This window comes from Protomyctophum parallelum (genome assembly GCF_964188405.1).
Source record: "Protomyctophum parallelum genome assembly, chromosome: 4".
NCBI lineage: Eukaryota > Metazoa > Chordata > Actinopteri > Myctophiformes > Myctophidae > Protomyctophum > Protomyctophum parallelum.
In genome coordinates this window covers 8,175,747-8,200,640 of record NC_139700.1, presented here as the reverse complement: position 1 = coordinate 8,200,640, position 24,894 = coordinate 8,175,747, and the positions used below count along the sequence as shown (strand labels likewise).

Genomic DNA, 24,894 nt, shown 5'->3' with positions numbered 1-24,894 from the left:
TGTGTGTGTGTGTGTGTGTGTGCAGGGGTGGTGGAGGTGAGGAAAGAGGGATTGGATACTCAGATAAATCGTCTGGCTGAACTAATCGGACGACTGGAAAACAAGGTGAGGAACACACACACACCCTGCACACACACACACCCTGCACACTGCATTCTTTAAATCCTCATTCATACAGTCATACAACACAGTATACACAGTACATTAAGCATCATGCTGCATGCTTACTACTGTATATAATCCTTCCTGACCTCAACCCTTCCACTTGTACACTGTACGTTGTATTATAATGTGGGATATGGGGCGGGGTGTGGTGGTCACCTGAACATGCTTACGTGGTTACGTTCAGTATCAGTGGAACAGTCAAATGACTTCCAGTTACGTTCAGTATTAATGGAACAGTAAAATTACTTCCAGTTACGTTCAGTATTAATGGAACAGTCAAATGACTTCCAGTTACGTTCAGTATTAATGGAACCGTCAAATGACTTCCAGTTACGTTCAGTATTAATGGAACAGTAAAATGACTTCCAGTTACGTTCAGTATTAATGGAACCGTAAAAGGACTTCCAGTTACGTTCAGTATTAATGGAACAGTCAAATGACTTCCAGTTACGTTCAGTATTAATGGAACAGTAAAATGACTTCCAGTTACGTTCAGTATTAATGGAACAGTAAAATGACTTCCAGTTACGTTCAGTATTAATGGAACAGTAAAATGACTTCCAGTTACGTTCAGTATTAATGGAACAGTAAAATGACTTCCAGTTACGTTCAGTATTAATGGAACAGTAAAATGACTTCCAGTTACGTTCAGTATTAATGGAACAGTCAAATGACTTCCAGTTACGTTCAGTATTAATGGAACAGTCAAATGACTTCCAGTTACGTTCAGTATTAATGGAACAGTCAAATGACTTCCAGTTACGTTCAGTATTAATGGAACAGTCAAATGACTTCCAGTTACGTTCAGTATTAATGGAACAGTAAAATGAGAAGAGATGGTGGGGTGCAGGGGGAGGGGGAGAGAGAAGAGATGGTGGGGTGGAGGGGGGGAGGGAGGGGAGAGAAGAGATGGTGGGAGGGAGGGGGGGAGGGAGGGGAGAGAAGAGATGGTGGGGGGTGGGAGGGAGGGAGGGGAGAGAAGAGATGGTGGGCTGCAGGGGGAGGGGGAGAGAGAAGAGATGATGGGGGGTGGGAGGGAGGGGGGGAGGGAGGGGAGAGAAGAGAAGAGATGGTGGGCTGTGTGGGAGGGGGGGGGGGGAGGGGGAGAGAAGAGATGGTGGGCTGTGTGGGAGGGGGGGGGAGGGGGAGAGAAGAGATGGTGGGCTGTGTGGGAGGGGGGGGGGAGGGGGAGAGAAGAGATGGTGGGCTGTGTGGGAGGGGGGAGGGAGGGGGAGAGAAGAGATGGTGGGCTGTGTGGGACGGGGGGAGGGAGGGTGAGAGAAGAGATGGTGGGCTGTGTGGGAGGGGGGAGGGAGGGTGAGAGAAGAGATGGTGGGCTGTGTGGGAGGGGGGAGGGAGGGTGAGAGAAGAGATGGTGGGCTGTGTGGGAGGGGGGAGGGAGGGTGAGAGAAGAGATGGTGGGCTGTGTGGGAGGCCGGGGGAGAAAAGCGAAAGCAGTGACAGCAATTACAAAGGCCTGACAGCCAATATGGCGATGTGTCTTGTTATTTTTCCTTTCACGGTCTTCCCCCGATTTTCTCACACACACATACACATGCGAGTGGACCGCACAGCTTGTGGACCGCACAGCGTGCACACACACGCGCACTACGCAGCCACCCTCACGTGTAGACAAACACCTCCATCTGTCCCTCCTCCTCCTCACTTCTTCACTCGCTAATGCTCACTCTTGCTCTCCATTCTCCTCCCTGACCTCTTTCTTCCTTCCTTCCCCTCCTCTCTCCATCTCTCTGCCTCTCTTTCTCTCTCTGCCTCTCTTTCTCTCTCTGCCTCTCCATCTCTCTACCTCTCTTTCTCTCTCTGCCTCTCTTTCTCTGCCTCTCTTTCTTTCTCTGCCTCTCTTTCTCTCTCTGCCTCTCTTTCTCTCTGCCTCTCTTTCTCTGCCTCTCTTTCTTTCTCTGCCTCTCTTTCTCTCTCTGCCTCTCTTTCTCTCTGCCTCTCTTTCTCTGCCTCTCTTTCTCTCTGCCTCTCTTTCTCTCTCTGCCTCTCTTTCTCTCTCTGCCTCTCCATCTCTCTGCCTCTCTTTCTTTGCCTCTCTTTCTCTCTCTGCCTCTCCATCTCTCTGCCTCTCTTTCTTTGCCTCTCTTTCTCTCTCTGCCTCTCTTTCTCTGCCTCTCTTTCTCTGCCTCTCTTTCTCTCTGCCTCTCTTTCTTTCTCTGCCTCTCTTTCTTTCTCTGCCTCTCTTTCTCTCTGCCTCTCTTTCTCTGCCTCTCTTTCTCTGCCTCTCTTTCTCTGCCTCTCTTTCTCTGCCTCTCTTTCTCTGCCTCTCTTTCTCTCTCTGCCTCTCTTTCTCTCTGCCTCTCTTTCTCTGCCTCTCTTTCTCTCTGCCTCTCTTTCTTTCTCTGCCTCTCTTTCTTTCTCTGCCTCTCTTTCTTTCTCTGCCTCTCTTTCTTTCTCTGCCTCTCTTTCTCTCTCTGCCTCTCTTTCTTTCTTTGCCTCTCTTTCTCTCTCTGCCTCTCTTTCTCTCTCTGCCTCTCTTTCTCTGCCTCTCTTTCTCTGCCTCTCTTTCTTTCTCTGCCTCTCTTTCTCTGCCTCTCTTTCTCTCTCTGCCTCTCTTTCTCTGCCTCTCTTTCTTTCTCTGCCTCTCTTTCTCTCTCTGCCTCTCTTTCTCTGCCTCTCTTTCTCTGCCTCTCTTTCTCTCTGCCTCTCTTTCTCTCTGCCTCTCTTTCTCTGCCTCTCTTTCTTTCTCTGCCTCTCTTTCTCTCTCTGCCTCTCTTTCTTTGCCTCTCTTTCTCTCTCTGCCTCTCTTTCTCTCTCTGCCTCTCTTTCTCTCTCTGCCTCTCTTTCTTTCTCTGCCTCTCTTTCTTTCTCTGCCTCTCTTTCTCTGCCTCTCTTTCTCTCTCTGCCTCTCTTTCTCTCTGCCTCTCTTTCTCTCTGCCTCTCTTTCTTTCTCTGCCTCTCTTTCTCTGCCTCTCTTTCTCTCTGCCTCTCTTTCTTTCTCTGCCTCTCTTTCTCTCTGCCTCTCTTTCTCTCTGCCTCTCTTTCTTTCTCTGCCTCTCTTTCTTTCTCTGCCTCTCTTTCTTTCTCTGCCTCTCTTTCTCTCTCTGCCTCTCTTTCTTTCTCTGCCTCTCTTTCTCTCTCTGCCTCTCTTTCTCTCTCTGCCTCTCTTTCTTTCTCTGCCTCTCTTTCTTTCTCTGCCTCTCTTTCTTTCTCTGCCTCTCTTTCTCTCTCTGCCTCTCTTTCTCTGCCTCTCTTTCTTTCTCTGCCTCTCTTTCTTTCTCTGCCTCTCTTTCTTTCTCTGCCTCTCTTTCTTTCTCTGCCTCTCTTTCTCTCTCTGCCTCTCTTTCTTTCTCTGCCTCTCTTTCTCTCTCTGCCTCTCTTTCTCTCTCTGCCTCTCTTTCTTTCTCTGCCTCTCTTTCTTTCTCTGCCTCTCTTTCTTTCTCTGCCTCTCTTTCTTTCTCTGCCTCTCTTTCTCTCTCTGCCTCTCTTTCTCTCTCTGCCTCTCTTTCTTTCTCTGCCTCTCTTTCTTTCTCTGCCTCTCTTTCTCTCTCTGCCTCTCTTTCTTTCTCTGCCTCTCTTTCTCTCTCTGCCTCTCTTTCTTTGCCTCTCCATCTCTCTGCCTCTCTTTCTTTGCCTCTCTTTCTCTCTCTGCCTCTCTTTCTCTGCCTCTCTTTCTCTGCCTCTCTTTCTCTCTGCCTCTCTTTCTTTCTCTGCCTCTCTTTCTTTCTCTGCCTCTCTTTCTCTGCCTCTCTTTCTCTCTCTGCCTCTCTTTCTCTCTGCCTCTCTTTCTTTCTCTGCCTCTCTTTCTTTCTCTGCCTCTCTTTCTCTCTCTGCCTCTCTTTCTTTCTCTGCCTCTCTTTCTCTCTCTGCCTCTCTTTCTTTCTCTGCCTCTCTTTCTTTCTCTGCCTCTCTTTCTCTCTCTGCCTCTCTTTCTTTCTCTGCCTCTCTTTCTCTCTCTGCCTCTCTTTCTTTGCCTCTCCATCTCTCTGCCTCTCTTTCTTTGCCTCTCTTTCTCTCTCTGCCTCTCTTTCTCTGCCTCTCTTTCTCTGCCTCTCTTTCTCTCTGCCTCTCTTTCTTTCTCTGCCTCTCTTTCTTTCTCTGCCTCTCTTTCTCTGCCTCTCTTTCTCTCTCTGCCTCTCTTTCTCTCTGCCTCTCTTTCTCTGCCTCTCTTTCTCTCTGCCTCTCTTTCTTTCTCTGCCTCTCTTTCTTTCTCTGCCTCTCTTTCTTTCTCTGCCTCTCTTTCTTTCTCTGCCTCTCTTTCTCTCTCTGCCTCTCTTTCTTTCTTTGCCTCTCTTTCTCTCTCTGCCTCTCTTTCTCTCTCTGCCTCTCTTTCTCTGCCTCTCTTTCTCTGCCTCTCTTTCTTTCTCTGCCTCTCTTTCTCTGCCTCTCTTTCTCTCTCTGCCTCTCTTTCTCTGCCTCTCTTTCTTTCTCTGCCTCTCTTTCTCTCTCTGCCTCTCTTTCTCTCTGCCTCTCTTTCTCTGCCTCTCTTTCTCTGCCTCTCTTTCTCTGCCTCTCTTTCTCTCTGCCTCTCTTTCTCTCTGCCTCTCTTTCTCTGCCTCTCTTTCTTTCTCTGCCTCTCTTTCTCTCTCTGCCTCTCTTTCTTTGCCTCTCTTTCTCTCTCTGCCTCTCTTTCTCTCTCTGCCTCTCTTTCTTTCTCTGCCTCTCTTTCTTTCTCTGCCTCTCTTTCTCTGCCTCTCTTTCTCTCTCTGCCTCTCTTTCTCTCTGCCTCTCTTTCTCTCTGCCTCTCTTTCTTTCTCTGCCTCTCTTTCTCTGCCTCTCTTTCTCTCTGCCTCTCTTTCTTTCTCTGCCTCTCTTTCTCTCTGCCTCTCTTTCTCTCTGCCTCTCTTTCTTTCTCTGCCTCTCTTTCTTTCTCTGCCTCTCTTTCTTTCTCTGCCTCTCTTTCTCTCTCTGCCTCTCTTTCTTTCTCTGCCTCTCTTTCTCTCTCTGCCTCTCTTTCTCTCTCTGCCTCTCTTTCTTTCTCTGCCTCTCTTTCTTTCTCTGCCTCTCTTTCTTTCTCTGCCTCTCTTTCTCTCTCTGCCTCTCTTTCTTTCTCTGCCTCTCTTTCTTTCTCTGCCTCTCTTTCTCTCTCTGCCTCTCTTTCTTTCTCTGCCTCTCTTTCTTTCTCTGCCTCTCTTTCTCTCTCTGCCTCTCTTTCTTTCTCTGCCTCTCTTTCTCTCTCTGCCTCTCTTTCTTTGCCTCTCTTTCTCTCTGCCTCTCCATCTCTCTGCCTCTCTTTCTTTCTCTGCCTCTCTTTCTTTCTCTGCCTCTCTTTCTCTCTCTGCCTCTCTTTCTCTCTCTGCCTCTCTTTCTCTCTGCCTCTCTTTCTCTCTCTGCCTCTCTTTCTCTCTCTGCCTCTCTTTCTCTGCCTCTCTTTCTCTCTCTGCCTCTCTTTCTCTCTCTGCCTCTCTTTCTCTCTCTGCCTCTCTTTCTCTCTCTGCCTCTCTTTCTCTCTGCCTCTCTTTCTCTCTGCCTCTCTTTCTCTCTGCCTCTCTTTCTCTCTTTCTTTCTCTGCCTCTCTTTCTCTGCCTCTCTTTCTCTGCCTCTCTTTCTTTCTCTGCCTCTCTTTCTCTGCCTCTCTTTCTTTCTCTGCCTCTCTTTCTCTCTCTGCCTCTCTTTCTTTGCCTCTCTTTCTCTCTGCCTCTCCATCTCTCTGCCTCTCTTTCTTTCTCTGCCTCTCTTTCTTTCTCTGCCTCTCTTTCTCTCTCTGCCTCTCTTTCTTTGCCTCTCTTTCTCTCTGCCTCTCCATCTCTCTGCCTCTCTTTCTTTCTCTGCCTCTCTTTCTTTCTCTGCCTCTCTTTCTTTCTCTGCCTCTCTTTCTTTCTCTGCCTCTCTTTCTTTCTCTGCCTCTCTTTCTCTGCCTCTCTTTCTCTCTCTGCCTCTCTTTCTCTGCCTCTCTTTCTCTCTCTGCCTCTCTTTCTTTCTCTGCCTCTCTTTCTCTCTCTGCCTCTCTTTCTCTGCCTCTCTTTCTCTCTGCCTCTCCATCTCTCTGCCTCTCTTTCTTTCTCTGCCTCTCTTTCTCTGCCTCTCTTTCTCTCTGCCTCTCCATCTCTCTGCCTCTCTTTCTTTCTCTGCCTCTCTTTCTTTCTCTGCCTCTCTTTCTCTCTCTGCCTCTCTTTCTTTCTCTGCCTCTCTTTCTCTCTCTGCCTCTCTTTCTTTGCCTCTCTTTCTCTCTCTGCCTCTCTTTCTCTCTGCCTCTCTTTCTCTGCCTCTCTTTCTCTGCCTCTCTTTCTCTCTCTGCCTCTCTTTCTCTCTCCTTCCCTCCCCCCAGTGGTGTAAACTAAGTAACTAAATACTGCACTACACTTTTGCGGTGTTTGTACTTTGTACTTGAGTATTTCCAATTTCCAGTATTTGCAGTTTTGATAATTTTACTCAAGTAAAAGTATCAATACTGGAAATACTGGAAACATTTTCCCACCACTGCTTTATCTCTCCATCCCTCTCTCCACATTTCTCCCCGGCCGCTGCCTGTGTGTCTGGTCTAGTAGTCTAACATGTTGGCCTAATGGAGGTCCCAGCAGTCTCTGGGAGAGCAGGCTATACCACAGCTCCATGAGCTAAGAATAACTAAACATGCTGTTACTGCTGGGAGAGTGAAGATTAGTTGATAGAGTGGGGGTCAGCAGCGGGAACCAGAGAATGAGGAATAAGACCATGAGAGAGCTAATGACTAACTGGGAATCAGGTGTGCGAGAATATGTGCACGCACGTGCGTGTGTATGTGCATTTATTTGTGTATCTTCAATGGAATTTTTGTTGAAACTTTTATCTGTTCAAACTTTCTCTGCTACACAGTAAAATTGTCAATGCTAATTTTATTCTGACAAATGTCGATATTTGGTTCCAACATTGATGTCGGCCGGGACTCACACAGACTCCTGATTTCTGGCAAGAAACGAACAAACTAATTGTCTCCGCCAGGGTTGTCAAAGCACTAAGAAACTATCATACATCATAGAGAGTCTGTTATGATGACTCCATATTGACAGGCAGTGTTGTGAGTGAGGGATTATTATTGTATTGCAGCAAACTTGTGTTTCATGCCGACACGCAAGCTCTCAAAGATCTCTCTGTGGTTGAGAGACAAGTATATAAAGAAATAAAATGAAATGCATATCAATGAAATAAGAACAAAGCAACGTGGTTCTCACGCGAGGGAGCAATAAGCATATAGAATATTGCATCAGCAGCCACAAGGAGAAAACACAGCTTACGCTAGCTATTTCATATCACACATACTGTAGTTGAATAGCAGCTAGTACCTACAACTGGAATGTGTATTCATCACCACTGATATTCAAGTTCTGAGTTCTGAGCTTCAGCCCAGCCAAGAATACACGGCACCGCCCGGGCGAGGCGGCGAGAACTCCACGTATCACACCGAACTCTATTTGCAGTAGGTTAACCGAGATCAAGCCAGTCAATGAGACTGTTTGCAGTAGGTTAATTAGCCCTTATACTCAGAGTTTGGTGTGATACGTCGTGGAGTTCTTGGCCTGTACTGTGGTATCCTTGGCTGGGCTGAAGCACTAAATCAGTGATGTTGACTGTATGCCATTTGCTTTAGAGCTAGAGAATTAGCTTCTGATATTCTGAAGGGCAAGCTTCTGACCTTTAGACTTTTCAGTATCTTGTGGTTTTCAGTTGCTACCATTCAGGAAAAGTTAAATTATACTTTGTTACTGTAACAGTGGAACGTGAGTTGTTGCGCTGGAGAACAAACAAGCTTCCAATTGAGTTGTGCACGGGCACCTTGTGAGATTAAAATGTGTGATATGTAGAATCCTGTTAGCAGCGTGTCGTGAGGAAGACAATGAGTCTAGGTGGCTCGTCTTCTCTCTCTCACTCTCTCACGCACACACTCACTGCTGCAGACAAGATGACGTACTTATTTTTGACACACATACGATGCTGTCCGTCATAAAGTACAGATACTGCACAAATCAAAATGAGGAACTGATGAAAAAGCTTCATGGAGGAGTGATGCGGTTTGACGCCGCAGTGTGGTATACGTGAGACGAGTGAGGTGCTCCTCAACTCACTCGTATTCCAAGATATAGGCTGTGTGTGCCCAGCATGCCTCTGAAATACTCATTACTGTACTGTATGTCTCGCGTGAGAGAAGAACAGAACGCACATTGTTTCTCCTTTGAAAACCCCCGCTGTGAAATTTGTGAATAGCTTGTGTCCCATCTGACTGAAATTTGTTATCCTTTAACACCCTGTCGAAGTATGTTTTCAGTAGGAGGTGAGAGGCTGTCAACGGGCACTGTGTGTGTGCGTGTGCGTGCGTGTGTGTGCGTGCCCGTCCTGCCTTCACTCACCTGTTTGGTAAAAGCCCTGACCACCTTACACTTGCAGCGCAGGTGCCACAATAATTGCAGTAGTGACCGCGGCACTTATCCTTCACCTTCTGGGTGACAGCAGCTCGCGACCACAGGACACCCGGTGCTGACTTTGATAAATGACGGTTGCCTTCTAGAAAGGGCTGACTGACAGTGGCTGAGCCAGACGGCGCTCGGATGTCTCTGCATGTCAAAAACATGGACCTATCTCCACACTGACATACACAGAGCGCACTCACTCTCTGTGTCTCTCTCTCTCTCTTTCTCTCTCTCTCTCACACGCGCGCACACACATGCGCGAACATTCAAACGTACAATGAGATAGAGAGATAGAGAGAGATGTGCCACATAAATAGCCACAGTTATTATTATTATTATTATTATAAGTCTCCAACCACATTGAAGCCTCCAGTCTTTAATTAATAAATCCCTGCTGTAGATGTTTAAAACCGTATGATTATGAGCTCTAATGCCACATTTGTCATGCAGGCTTATTTGCCGTTAAAAAAAATGGCTCCAATCACTTCTTCTTGCCCTGCATCATAATGTTTCGTCATTTTAATAATAATATCTCTGGTAGTTTGTGAATCTTTCACTCTGATATGATCCATTTCATTTCCTCTGTTTTATTGACCCGATACCCTCCTTATTCCTTTTGACTCCTTACCAGGATTGCTTTAACCCCACCCCACACACACACACACACACACACACACACACACACACATTCTAGACGTGAGGTCAACTCAGCCAATCACCCGCCATTTCAAGTCGATGACGTCAAACAACAAACATGGCTGCCCCCACCGTGGTAACTTACGACCGTATCGATCTGGCTCTTAAATCGCCCTATCAGCCACCATATTGTTTTACCGTATTTGTTTACATGACAGTAGCACTCGTTACTATGTGTATGTTTGGTTAGCAACCGGGCTGGCCACATTGACAACGACAACATCTGCTCTGCTACTATTTCGATTGGTTGGTGTGAACCAATCGCCGAAGACTGCTGCTTTGGCAATGCCCATCCCAGGAACGGCTGCCGTGGGAAGGGCTTCCACTTTCAGTCTGAATAATGAAGTGAAACGAAATGAACATTCTGTGTCAGGCTTCCTCGGTCAGTGTGTTCAGAGTCTGACTGTGAATGAAATGGTTCGAGTTGCCATTGTCAACGACTGAATGTCGTCTGCTTGTTGCTTTACAGTTTTTGTTGCTTGTGGTCATTCTGTTTGATTGATGCGTGAATGCCTGTTGTTGTTGTTGTGCTTCTCGTTGCAGACAGTCTGGTTTGATCTTCATCAGAGACTAACAGACACAGACGGCACCACCGGCGCAGTAAGTAGGCATTATATCATAACCACACTAGGTTGCATTGCATCCCACCGGTGTCACGCTTCTACACTAGGGTGGCCACCTGCAAGACCTCAGAAAGGAGGACACTTTTGCGGGGCCCGCTCCCCCGACCCCCCCCCCCCCTCCCAGATTCGCTCCCCCCCCCCCCCCTCCCAGATATTATTATTATTACTACTACTATTGCACTTGCAATTAAACACGTCTCCGAACGTCTCCTCTCTCTTGACAGAGGGAGTATGGCCGGCTCGCTGCGGAGCTGAGCAGCGCTGCGATTTTAATACCCAGACGACGTAAATGACAGTTATGACACAAGCACTGTATATCACAAAAAACTGGACAATTATGTGTCCGGCCGGAGGTTGAGGTGGGAGAAGGACAGGTGGGTCTAAAACCGGACTGTCCGTCGTGAAACCGGACGTCTGGCCACCCTATTCTACACGCTCACCCTAACCCTAACCGGTGTCACGTTTCTACAAGCTAACCCTAACCCTAACCGGTGTCACGTTTCTACAAGCTAACCCTAACCCTAACCGGTGTCACGCTTCTACAAGCTAACCCTAACCGGTGTCACGCTTCTACAAGCTAACCCTAACCGGTGTCACGCTTCTACAAGCTAACCCTAACCGGTGTCACGCTTCTACAAGCTAACCCTAACCCTAACCGGTGTCACGCTTCTACAAGCTAACCCTAACCGGTGTCAAGCTTCTACAAGCTAACCCTAACCCTAACCGGTGTCACGCTTCTACAAGCTAACCCTAACCCTAACCGGTGTCACGCTTCTACAAGCTAACCCTAACCGGTGTCACGCTTCTACAAGCTAACCCTAACCGGTGTCACGCTTCTACAAGCTAACCCTAACCCTAACCGGTGCCACGCTTCTACAAGCTCACAACAGTGATGAATGTGTCGACCAAAACTATGACGGAAAATGTTTGTCTACTACTGTACTAAGCTAAAACTAAGCTACGATGACTAAAACTAACACCGGGGCGACTGTGGCTCAAGAGGTAGAGCAGGTCGTCCAATGATCCATGGGTCGGCGGTTCGAATCCCGGCTCCTCCTATCGAAGTGTCCTTGGGCAAGACACTGAACCCCAAATTGCTCCCGATGTGCAGGTTGGTACCTTGCATGGCTTCCGCCACCATCGGTGTATCAATGTGTGTGTGAATGGGTGAATGTAAGGCACAATCTATGTAAAGCCCCTTGGATAAAGGTGCTTTATAAATGCACCATTTACCATTTACCGGGGCTCCACCCGGCGCGTCAGCGTCGCGTCTCCATCACCGTCAGGGAATGTTCCCTTTTTAATCAATGAAGGGTGGCTCCACTGCCCACGTTGCGTTGCGTGACTGCATTAAAATTAGTTTTTTGACGCACGCGACAGAGACGCAACGTGCCCGGTGGAGCCCCGCCGTAAGACTAAATATACTGTCTAACAAAAATGTTAGGGGGCGACAAATCTGAGAATCCCATCGTCAAATATTCGGGAAAACAGTGGCCCTTGAGAGACTAGGGGGCGACGACTAGTGGAACTAAAAGACAAGTCATTTTACACTTGGTTGCCCTCTGAAAATGGCAGATCTACAATCTCAAAACGCATCGCAGTGCATTGAGAGCCTGTAGATCTGCTATTTCCAAAGTGCAACCAAGTGTAAAAATCAGGAATTACGACGCCATCATCAAGGCCGCCAAAATACTTTTTAGTCGACAAAATCAACTGTAGATTATAAAACTAGACTTAACACCAAAACATTTTAGATGACTAAAATATGAATAAAACCTAATAGGAATTTTATTCACAAGACTATGACTAAAACTACATCAAAATTTGCTGTCGAAATCAACACTAGCTCACAAGATTGGCTCTTGGCGCACAGCACCCACCCACGCACTAACTAAGTACAACACTCAGGCTTAATCCTACATGCTCAGCCCAAGGAACCGAGTTCACTGTTCAACCGACACACTGCATTTCTCAACGTGTGCTTGTGAACGCCAGTAGCTGCCATCCATAATGCATAAGGAATGTGCTGGCCGGTTGATGTTGCAATTCATAAGGTTGAGAAATGGCCTGCCCAGGAACGTGGCATGGGTCAGGTCCTCTTGTCTACACCATCCATTTAGCAAAACAATAATGCCTTTTGTTGTGGGCATTCATAGACAGTGAGCAAGTATATCCAGGGAGAATACGGCGGATTCACACTGGATACCGAGTGATATTTTCCAGACATATTGTCAGATATAATCTATTGCACAGCACTCAGAAAAATAAGAACTGACACCAAATCTATCGCTGCACATCTGCGGAACTGTCAGTGTGACTGGTCCAATTTCTTTGAAGGGCGCTACCCCCTCCTATATTCAGCTATAGTGTAGATGTCTGTCCTAACACAAACATTAAATGCCATTGACAATGAATGGAGAATTTACATCATATGTGTCCTACACAAATTGTACAATCTCTTTTTTTAAATCTTTTTTTTATTTTTAAATCACACATGTGTGAAGTGTGGGGCGCTCGCTTCGCATTCTCACATTGGGCTAGTTGGTGTCAAGGTGACGTATGTTTGCTCAGCAGTTGCTGATGTCTGCTCAGGAGGTTTGAGTGTTTACTCAGACCGAAAACAAATTAGAGGGAACATTGCCGCGGACCACCGCACCAACCTCCGCAGGGACCCCCTTATATTAAACACACATCTATACGGAAGCTGCTGGTTATTATTCATAATTTATGATTATTATTTTTTTCTTATCAACTAGCTAGTCGACCAACAAGGTTGACTAGTGGATTCACTAGTCGACTAGTTGAATAGTCGACTAGTTGAATAGTCGACTAGTTGCTTAAAGCCGTAGTTAGAAAGTTAGGAATTTAGAGTTTAGAGATAGGATTTTTATATATTCTTTGAATAAAGTGAATGTGGAGAATGTGACGTCAAACGGAAAAAAGTGGTTTGACCGACAGTTTGAAGATTCAATGGAGCTCTTTTTTTTAATACTCTTCATTAGTTCAATATTCGTAAAACCCACACACAGACAAAAGGGACTCAGACAGACGGACGAGTGGCAGCTAGTGTGCACAATAAATGGGATGCTAATCACTTAACCCATTCTTGGCGGGAACCCTTTTGGTGTTTTAAACATTATGTTATTGAAATTTATTGAAAAGATTTCCAGCACAGGATGAAATCCTCTACGCCAGACTCACAACCGACATAAAATTCACAAGTACATACATACATACATAAATACATTCGTATTCTTTTTTTTTTCTTTTTTTTTTAAACAAACCAAGTTCATGTGGACCCGCCCTCTTTGGTTTTTTTCTTATATCTTATACATAATACACTTTCAAGTCCTGTATTTTCCAGTATATGACCTTAGTTACAAGCCAGCCCTATAGTTATACAAAAAACCTTTTGTTGACCAAAATTTGTCAAGCCTATTCTTAAAAGTATTAACTGAAGGAGCCTGGACCACGTTATAATTTAGCTATTGAAAAATAGCAGATCTACAAGCTTGTACAACTTGTAGGTCTGCTATTTTTGAAAAATCGTTAAAATATGCCTCTAATCTTTCGGAAAATTGTCATGATTTAGAAAACTTTTTTTTTTTAATTTCGACGTCAGGCCTGAATGGGTTAAGTGGTTTGCGAGATTTTCTCCGGGCGGACACGCGCTGAGACAAATGCAGAGACAGGCCCTCTTTCTTGATGGCTCACCTCTGTGGAACCATGCAGCGTTTAAAATTGAGATTAATTGATAAAAAAAAGACCAGGAAGAGAATAAAGGCCAGACAGACCTATCATTATTATCTTAGTCAGAGATAATAATGCAGCTGGTAGTTTCATGGGGTTGTGGAGATCAGCCACTTTAGCGTGTTGTGTATTCACTGTCAAACCAGAGAGTTAAGGGGACCTTGGAAGAAACTGCAGTCACTCATTGTTAATAGTATTTGTAGTAGATAACAGTGAAGCACTGAGAAAACTGTTGCTCCTTTCTTCATCCTTTTTCCCCCAAACTTTCCGAAACCGGATAGAAAATGGAAGTAAAACTCCTTAGACTGATGTTTTGCTATAGCACTGACGAAGGTCTTAGGACCGAAACGTTTGCTTTTTAATTTCACTTTGAGCACAGAGCACTTTATGAGCATGATAAAATGAAATAAAAAATATTCTCTTAAGTCTCAGTCTTAGTCTAGAGTTTTACTTCTATTTTCTATACGGTGAGCGAGTCTTTTTCTGTCAAAGTTTCCCGTAGTAGATAACAGTAGCTCAATTTGAAATTTGCACCCTATGGCCAGAAAAATAATGTAGACTGTGTATTTGACTAGGGTGTGACTTGTAGTCCAGGAAGGAAGTGAGACCACATTTTCATAACACATTTTGGTCAATGAAGATGGCGTCATGACTATCTAAAAACACATATTACACACACGCATAACCCCAGAAAGTGTGTCTTGTGTCCTAAACATCATTAAAATAAGATTTGGCTGCAAAAGGCTGAAGTGGCCCTTTAATTCAGAGCTCAAACTGAACCCTGCAGGTCTGTTTTTACACTCCAAAGGTGTGTTCAGACGTGGATGGTTAGAGCGGCGCGATTACATACAAAGTCAATGCAAAGGCGAGAATTGCACGAGCGGGCGTGGCGCGACCTGGCGCAGCACAAACGGGACGATCCGAATATATATCTTCACGTCTGAACGCAGTTTAAGGATTAAATTAGCACTCCGATTTAGCTGTGTTGTGGTCTGTGAAAAGGGCACACTATAGGTTTGAGCCTTTCAAAAATCAGCAGGGGTTTTATAAGGGACACAAACATGGAATGGAGGTGTTTGATATTGTATGCTGTCTTATCTGCACTTGCCCTAGAGTGAAGATGTAAGAGTGCTAGCTGTGAGCAAAGGAGATAGTGGAAATAAATCCAGTCCAATAATAATGTCAGCTTGCAGTGCCTGGCACCTGCGGACATAGTCAGAATTGATACATAACACTATCTCATAACAATACATATTTATTTGATACGGACATACATAAAGGAAGACAGCCCTCCTTGCCAGGAATGCACAAGTGCACACTTAACTTGAAGTTGTTACTGCAGAGCAGCAATTTGTGGCCTCCTAAAGTAAACCGATTGAGCTCAGTACACTGCAAACTCCCGACTCTTCATTTAACTCTGGTCCTTTACAGGTGCATTTGGTTTTGATTATAATCGTAGATAGCACAGAAAGAATGAATATGGTCTCTCCATTTTATTATTATCGATAGCAGAGGAAAATATCTTTGACACAAACAGCTCCAGTAGTAGTCCAGTAATGGCTCATGCTCGCTATGTATACTCGTAAGTTAGAAGAAGTAAGCAATTAGTACTAAAAGAGAGAAAACCATACCATTACTAACAACATTGTCATTGTCATATAAGGTCATTACAAAATCAAATCACATTTCAAATTTGCTCATACATACATAGGAATTATATACAAGCCTTTTTTGTTTTGCTTTTCAATGCACCTTTTGTATTATCTTGGATACAGTAATGCATACATTTTCCCTCGTGGATCAATAGAGCGAGTCTAATTCATTTGTAATATAAATTCACAGCGTTTGTAATAATATTACAAACGCTGTGAATTTATATTACAAATGATTTAGACTGAATTAGACTGAATTATGACGACTAAAACAAAAACACACCCTCCTTGAGTACGTATGTTTTTAAATACTTTGTTTCCTAATGTAAGGTCCACCTTGCTTGTTTTGTTTATGTGGGGACTGCCGATGAAAATGAGCATTTTAGTTAGATCCGGTGTATATACATTGCATTTATGTAATTAATGTCCATTAATATAAGTAAGAGTGTGTACAAAGAAAGAAGAAAACCAAATACTGAATAGATTTCCCCTGTGTTGGCTCTGCATTTTGGCTTCTGGCTTCATGCATTACCGTCTGTAATAATTATGGCACTGCTCTTAGCTTTATATATATTTTGTTATAATCTAAAATCTTTATCCCACAAGTTTGCAACCCATAATTTTCACCCAGTGTCAATTAGCTAAAGTAATCATGGACGCTACACACTTCCTCTGCCAATCTGGGGGGGGGGGGGGGGGGGGGGGGCAGCGGACTGACCTCAAGCTTCCTTCTATGCAAGAGGAGTCCAAGCCGCTTCTTTTCACCTGGCAGGGGGGGAAGTTTCCCCGGCCGGACGTAGCACGTGGAAGGGACACATTATTCCAACCAGTAAAAAAAAAAAAAAGGTCCGCACACTAGATGATGCTCCAAAACTTCAAAAGGTTTACTGAATGGTTCCTTTTTACTACACCGTGGGCATGGCGTTTCCAGTCTCTGGGCTCTCCATCTGTTCATAGCTATAGCACATTTAGCCGTCAGAAATGTTGCCACTTTGGTACACTTGCTGGATGGCTGTCCTCCTACCCCTCAGGGGAGTTGTCTAGCAATCCCACCGTAATTACAATTTAACCCATTCTGACCTGAGATCAGATTCATACGAGGGTTTCCGCCGGACACACACTGGTCTGATGAACCCATTCTGACCTGAGATCAGATTCTAAAAATGTCAGTCGTTCTTCGATTTTTTTCAAAAATAGCAGACCTACAAGCTCGTATCGCGCCACTCGGTGGCGCGATATGAGCTTGTAGATCTGCTATTTTTAAATAGCTAAAGCATAACATGATGCCGACACCAAAATGGGTGCCCGTTCAGAATGGGTTAATTCAGAATAGATAGCCACCTCTGCGGTGGCTTTCCACTTCACATACATTACATAGACTCACTACGATCACTTATTCATGCACTCATTTATTTGAGAGTAAAAGGACAAAAACAAGAACGATCTACCAAAGGTAAATATCTTAAGATAGAAGGACTCTCACCTCATTGATTAGTGCTTTTCTCTCGCCTCCTTTCCTTTTAAACCTGCTAGCAGTTCTCTAAGGCAAACCTTTTCATGTCAAGGACCCCCAAATTGACACTAATTAGCCCACGGACCCCCATTAGAGAAGATTTTTTTTACAGCTCTAGCAGTGATTCTCAACCTTTTTAATGTCAAGGACCCCCAGTTTGACATGCAATAGGCTACGGACCCCCATTTAATGGCATGGCCTGGAGGATGAATGAACTAACTCCACTTACTAACTCCATGACCTTTCCTCTAGCACCATAAATTATGGTCCATAATCTTAATCTCATTCAGATTGCAGGATGAGGAGGATACTTAAAAAGGTTGTCTTTGAAAAACAAAGAAGGGTCCCGCACACTGTCTGCCAAACTTGCCAAAAATGTTGCTCTTTATTCAACGTTTCGGTCTATTCGACCTTCATCAGGACAGACAATGTCCTGATGAACAGATTGTCTGTCCCGAAACGTTGAATAAAGAGCAACATTTTTGGCAAGTTTTCTGACAGTGTGTCAGTGTGCTTCTTTGTTTTTCAAAGATAACCTTTTTAAGTATGCTTTATTGCCCTACGCACCTGTCGCTAGCCTTCTGAGGTGTGCATCAGCCTTTTGCTGAAAAGGATGAGGAGGATAAAAATGGTCTAATACTCGTTAAAGGAGGCTCGGAGGATCCAAAGGTATAAATTGATACCTAAATGAATACTGCTGATTATAAAGGATAGCTCAGCCAGAAAACCCAAATGTAGTGCTGTCTTTATCTTTAAAATGAGTTAAATCCTCAATGTACCAAGACAGCTACTGAACCATAGTAGCTGTGCGATCGGTGCACCACCGCGGTCCGGTTCCGTGGAGGGACCCTCGTCCGTGAACCCCTGGGGGGGTGGGGGGGTCCCTGGGGGACCCTTGGGGGATCACGGAGGTCCGCATAGGAGCGACGAGAGTGTGTGAGTGTGTGTGTGAGTGTGTGTGTGTGTGTGTGTGTGTGTGTGTGTGTGTGTGTGTGTGTGTTCCCTTCCCTTTGCAAACCACTCATTATCACACTCTATACTGTCAAATAACACCATAGGTGAGGACATTCTCATTTTCACTATTAAAGCCCGTTTACAGGTGTTGCCGACCAAGTTTAACTTGGCAACCTGGTACCCATCAGCACATGACCCACACTGCATCCTACATCCAGTACCACATGACAAAGAAACAGTCGCACACATATTAAATGGTTGCAGCCACTATAAAGGACTGTACATTGCCAGACATGACCGTCTGGTGGACCTGGTCTCAGACAAGATCAGAGGAGTACAGGACAGGACAACAAGAATGTATAAACACAGCACTGTAAAAATAGACTGGTTTGATCACAATGACACGCATGCCAATTCACTACAAAATATTCCAAATACCCCAGATATTGTGTTCATCAATGAAATTAGAAAAACTGTTACTATATTTGAAATAGGCTGCCCATTTGATTTGTATATGGACACTTGCTTTACATCCAAACTTATGAAATATCAGCTTCTGGTGGAACGTATTATGGCCTTGGGATATAACTGTCAACTTATTGTCCTTGTATTTGGAAGTCTGGGCCATGTTCATAAACTTGTGCTCAGGGGTCTGCAATTGGGTGGATTGTTAAAAACAAATGCAAAAAAGCTGGCTAAATACTGTTCTGTCTCAGCTACTATGGGCAGTCTGTCTGTCTGGAGAAGGCGTTGTTTCATTTATCCCTAGGTGGCTTAAAAAAAAAAAAAAAAAAAAAAAAAAACATCCTGTCTAGTAGTGTCAAGTAATAGTATGTAAACAATGTGCTATATATATTTTTTTTTCTCTCTTCTTTTCCCTCTGTGTGTTAAGCATGTGCAGCAGCTATATCTGGTTGGACCATATAATGTATAACCTAATTCTGATCATTGTTTGGGTCTATTGTATTACGCCTCTTGTGCAGATCCAAATAAAAGAATTCAAATGTGTGTGTAGCCATGTGTGCAACTATATTCTCGCACCTATACAGTCTGAGCGCTTGTGCTCCTATCCGTGTGCCATATACATTTATATACAAGGCTATATTAATTTAGCCGATCATCAAAGCTCACCTCGCTCGTATAGCGCATTGACAGGTCTGTCTGTCTGTCTGTCTGTCTGTCTGTGTCTCAATGACTCGCCTTAGGCGGATAATATAGACTACAAGTACTTTATTAAAGTAATCGCACCCAGACAGAGTATAGGCCTAAAAGAGTGAGTTCTCGCATTGCGTTCTGTGCGTCGTAGCGCATGCAGATAGACAGATAGGGGGGGGGGGGGGGGGGGAAGTTTGACAACAGCGGCGCGCTCTTTGCATGTGCACGGCAGATGGGGGGAGAGAGAGAGAGAGAGAGATAAATGCGCCCCGTTCATTGGCTCTATAGGCAAGGGCAGAAGGTTCCTATAACGACAGTTATAGAAGGACGATCGTAATCACATTGCCTTGCGCTATGCGTAAAATAGTATTTTTTTCAGTATGAGGCTATACGCAGCTTCTATACAAAGTGTATTTATGAATTATTATCAAACCGCCGCGACCTATAATAAAATACGTCGCGAACGCCGACGGATTCATATATAGCCCCGACGAAATAAAGCGTTGGGGCGAATTATTAAACCGTCGGGACGAATTAATATTTAAACAGCGACCTATTGAATATTAAGCCACGACGGAAGATAATACGCTGGGACCTACGTCTCCGCCCCGAAAGGATTTCGCTGTCTCTCGCTGGTTGAGCAAGCAGCTTCCCTTGAACCCTACACACCACGGCAACCTCCCGCCATAGCGTCGCAACCCTGATGCCTCAATTTAAAGTCCTTCCTCAACCCTCATGAGATTTCCTTCCTCCCTCCTGCCCGCCACTCCATCAGTCCATCATACATGACCTTTTGTTCTCTGCACAGTGCAATGATCTGAGCTTGATTAAATCTGAGCCTGCACCCAATTCCAGGCTCATCCAAAAGCAATGATTCTCCCCCCCCGTCTCTGTGTGAAGGGCACACTTGATGTGTTTTGTTTGAGCAGATTGTATATGTATAGGACGGTGAATGACTCCTTTTTCTCTTCAGACTGCAATTCGGGAGCCACATTAGCATTTACATGTGATGGAGGCTTTTGAACAGTGATATGATTGTGCATCAGCGAGGCAACTATTTCAATCTGACCATGGGTGTGATTGGAAACCAATTAGACAACAGGAGGGCGTACTTATGGATGCAGAAGAAACGGGAAATGGCAAGAAGGCGATACAAAGCATGGTGTTTAGGCCCGACATCGAAATTTAAAAAAGATCTTCTAAATCCTCCAGTATTCTGAAAAAAATAGCAGACCTACAAGCTCGTAGCGCGCCAGTCAGTGGCACGCTATGAGCTTGTAGATCTGCTATTTTTCAATAGCTAAATTATAACATAATGTTTAAAACACAAATGGGTTAAAAATATACATAGAGGAAGAGAGACTGCAGAAGCCAAGACTCCAAATTAGTAATCTTATTATGGGCGGCTGTGGCTCAGGAGGTAGAGCAGGTCGCCCAATCATCCCTGGGTGGGCGGTTCGAATCCCGGCTCCTCCTGTCCACATGTCGAAGTGTCCTTGGGCAAGACACTGAACCCTACATTGCCTCCAATGACTTGGTCGGTCTGAGCTCGCCACCATTGGTGTGTGAATGTGGGAAGTGAGGACGCTGGCGTCGACTGTTCGCCGCTTCACCTCCCAATGTATGAATGAATGAACCATTGTAAAGCGCTTTGAGCACTTGAAAAAGCGCTATAGAAATGCAATTCAATTTGTCATTAATATAGGTGCAAGGCTCAAATGGAAACTAGCCAGCACACAATAAATGTCCTTTTCACATGGTTTATTACCTCTGACGGACACGTTTCGGCCAGATGGGCCTTCCTCAGTTTTGTGAGAGCCGATATTATTACCGGTAGTATAAAAATTCACAAGCATATAATATATACCTACAGGCGGTTATCAGCTTGCTATGGTTATTGCACTGAGCCTGACATCGATCAGTGTGTTCAGGTTCTCAGTAGAGGAAGGCAAGTTGGCCAAAACGTCCGTGTTTGACCCTGCTGCTGGGTTTTTCAATAGATAAAAGATACTAAAAGTGAGTCCTTGTGATCTTTTCTAAGACAGGTTTCAGCATTAGCCAGGTTTTTTGCGTGGGTTTAACAGGCTCAGGGCCGATTCATACTCCGCCGAATAAAAGTCGGTTCGGCTCTGTAGAGCCTACAATGTGACGTCATTTGAGGTTCGGGCTCAAGTCGGCTCTTCGGTGCTACTGAAAGTTTCTGACGAGCCGAAATCATTTCGAAACTACAGCACCGAAACAGCGGTAAAATAGGAGTATGAATCGGCCCTCACTCTCCCTCCCTCCCTAAACAAGAAATATTGCTTTAAACCATTGCCTCAATAACGATATACGATATACAAAGTTTTGAAAGCCCCCAACCGTTCCCCTCCTTATCATAGACATGTGTACAGTATGTGTATTATGTATAATTACTGTATTGAAATTACATTGAGAATGGTGCATGGCAATCCATTTCTGCTTCCAGATAAAAATGCTTTGGTTCACAGGAGATAAAACAAGGCACTGTATGTATTCATCAATGTATAGTAGCGTAATATTTTGAAGTAATTCAATGGTCCATGAACAGGAACGAATTTTAGATTAAAGTTTTGATCAGAGACTGACAGAAAACATACAGTAGGCAGCGATCTAAACGTCCTTTATCCAGTGTGTCACAGACTCGTTTTCTGGCGAGGTATAGCTCATATCCCACCCACTGTTCAGGTTAAAGATTTTCTGTAAGTGCTTTTTGCCATTTTGATGGACGGAGACATTGCCATTTTGTTGATGGACACACTCTTTGTACGAACCACTCATTCAGGCATCTCTGTGTGTAAGCACAGCCAGGCACTGCACAAGGTGTGCCTGCCATGACTAATAGACTCACGCCAGACAAGCGCAATGGCACCGCCCTGCGGGAGGGTCAAAATAAGTGTCTATATGGCATCGTTGCCTATAATACATGTCATAACCATCAGACATTAGATCTGTAATGAATTGCCACTTGCCCTGAGAGATACAAATCTGTAAAGTTGAGTTCCTTATATTCCCGTTTGTTCTGCATAATTCATAGCAACACTCTTTTCACTTTTAGCTGTGTATTCCCCCATTATGTTTGACCCCATGATAATAGCAAATATAGTTCAGTAGTTGCAGTTGAAGCCCATTACTTTACAGATCGCCGTCGGCACACCTAAGATGGCTTATTAGGGTGTTGCCAGTCGTAACCATTTTTGTAGCCTCATATAGTTTGGTCAGATAAATCATTCATGGACTCATTAAAGAGGGCTTATTCCCCCCTGTTGTACTCCATTATTACCAATGCCAAAGGGAGCTGAATCTCATTTGACCTGCATACTCTGGTCGTCGTACCAGTGTGCCAGAATTCTCCCCATGCTGTCAGGCATGCCTCTTTAAAATCTTTAGGTGATTGACTCAGTGAAAAAGCCTTAGAGGCATCAAATAAACTCAGTGAAAAAGCCTTAGAGGCATCAAATAAACTCAGTGAAAAAGCCTTAGAGGCATCAAATAAACTCAGTGAAAAAGCCTTAGAGGCATCAAATAAACTCAGTGAAAAAGCCTTAGAGGCATCAAATAAAGCCAATTGTCATCCAGAATCCCAACCTGGCCAGCGTTGTTGTCCTTGATGACCAGTGGTGGAGAAAAATATCACATTCTAAAAGTAAGTAAAAGTATCTATACTGCAATGCAGAATTCAACATTTACTTGAGTAAAAGTACAAAAGTATTTGTATGAAAATGTACCTAGTAAAAAAGTACCAAATGTTAAATTACTCATTTGAAAATCTTTTGAAAATAGCAGATCTGTGATGCATTGTGAGCTTGTAGATCGGCTATTTTCAAAAGGCTCGAAATGTACAGTATATACTACTGTAGGGTTGAAGTAGTTGTTTTGTAATAATAATCCAAATCTACAAAGTAACTATAGTAACTCAAATTTCCAAATAAATGTTGTGGAGTAAATTAAGTACAATATTTGGATCTGAGATCTACTGTACTGCAGTAAAAGTATTGGAAATCGAAACTACTTAAGTACAAGTACCTCAAACTTGTACTTAACCCATTTTGGGCGGGAACCCCCCATGCTTTAGCTATTGAAAAATAGCAGATATACAAGCTCATGCAAGCTTGTAGGTCTGCTAAAGAAAATTAAATCGAAGAACGACTGCCATAGAAACATAGCTTTTTTCAGAAAACTGTCAGGATGTAGTCTCATTTTTTTTTATCTGATCTCAGGTCAAAATTGGTTAAGTAGCCTACTGTACTTACAGTATGTTCTTTCCACCACTGTTGATGACAAGCAGGAGGGTAATAGACAACATATACTGTACAGTCTGGCAGCACTCCATGAGTCTTAAAACTAGTCAAACAAAATGGCAAGCGCTGCAAACTTTGCACCTGCAAACTTGAGACGCTCTGCAGTGATTTGATCTGAATCACTTGCTTTATTATCCGATAGCAGTGTTATTGCTCTATAGACTTAATTAGTTGCCTTTCTCAGTTTATCACTGTTGGCAATATTACCCATTTCGCAGGGGCTACTTTTTAACTCCCCAGATCATGCTAGCCGTATTTTGCCTCTTTTCACCTCCTTCCAAAAGTAAACTAAAGCAGTTTTGAAGTCATACTTATAACGTGTTAGTGTTTGCAAACATAATGAAATGCATACTAGAGATACTAGAACATTTGACTTTTATGACAGTATCTGACACGGCAATTATCTGGCGGACGTGTTCCAATATTTAACCACCTGCCGCTATTTTGGGCATGCCATATAGCTGACAATTTTCTAAACGTTTTTGTAAAACAAAAGCTCACAACGTGTCACAACGCATTGTGTTGTGACACGTTGTGAGCTTTTGTTTAATATTGGAACACGTCGGCCAGATAATTGCCGTGTCAGATACTGTCACAAAAGTCAAATGCTCTATTAGTATGCATTTCATTATGTTTTCAAACACTAACAATTATTTTAAATGTTCTATTTTTGAAAAATACTGTGTACAAAGAAGATAACGCACACCAAAGTCCTTGTAGCGGTGCCGGCACACGGGAGAAAACTGTAGAGGAAATCTTGAAAAAACAAGAGGGTGACCGCACACGCCAATAGCCAGAGTGCCAATATTGTATTGGGACAGCAGGGAATAGAGAGCACACAATGGTTCACACTTACTTACTTACGTATTTAATTTTGTATAGACTTTGCTGTTGTATGGTTCTATATTTCACAATTGCATATCTGTTGTATTTCTCAGATACATTTTAGTGTCTCTATGACAAGGAATTTATATTCCAGAGCCTCTTATGAGGCCTTATAGTCATTTTAGTGATAAAGTCCTCTTGCATTTGAACTTGAGACACCACATGACCATGATCCCGACCTCTCATATCACAGGGACAGGTCTTACTTAACCCGCGCTCCCCTAACCCCTTATTCTGATTGGTTGCATGACTCTCTGGCACCATACTTAAGTGTGAACCATTTTGTGCTCTCTATTCCCTGATGAAGGCTTAACCGCCGAAACGTTGGATTAATTTTGATCTTACCTGCTGTCCTAATAAATATATTGGCACTCTGGCTATTGGCGTGTGCGGCCACCCTCTTGTTTTTTCAAGATTTCCTCTACTATTTTTGAAAAACCCATCAAAACGTTGTTTTTTAAAATGAATTACAGTCGGTAATCTCCAAAGTCAGGGTCGGCATTGGAGCCATGAATAAGGCCCCTGTCTGGGCCTATTCCGAGTAACCTCGCTCGATGGTGTGTGCCTTTATCAGATGAAGTAAAGTGTTATGATGTATCTAATGGCCTCATACACAGCTCCCACAATGTGCGCAGCACAGATCAGAGCACGCAATTGCACCTTTGGGTGGATAATACATCACTGAGGAAGATATCAGTTTTCTCATAATATGACAAGATATCCTCATTTGTGAGCTTTAGCCCGATCCCGTTTAGTCCTGAGGGCACTATTAATACCCCATAAGTCATCTCTGGAAGACTATCAACATCAAGAATCATAACAAATGATACACGATGG

General features: G+C 44.1%; 1 protein-coding gene across 1 annotated transcript in view; it reads left to right on the top strand.

Annotated features, from left to right (window-relative positions):
• The window catches only part of necab2 (N-terminal EF-hand calcium binding protein 2), a gene marked incomplete at its 5' end in the record, with an annotated part of 168,900 nt that overhangs the window by 114,589 nt on the left and 29,417 nt on the right, over nucleotides 1-24,894 (top strand). The window contains 2 exons of the mRNA XM_083763985.1: nucleotides 26-105; nucleotides 9,750-9,806. Of these exons, the coding sequence (XP_083620111.1) occupies nucleotides 26-105; nucleotides 9,750-9,806 (137 nt within the window). The remainder of the gene's footprint in view (nucleotides 1-25; nucleotides 106-9,749; nucleotides 9,807-24,894) is intronic.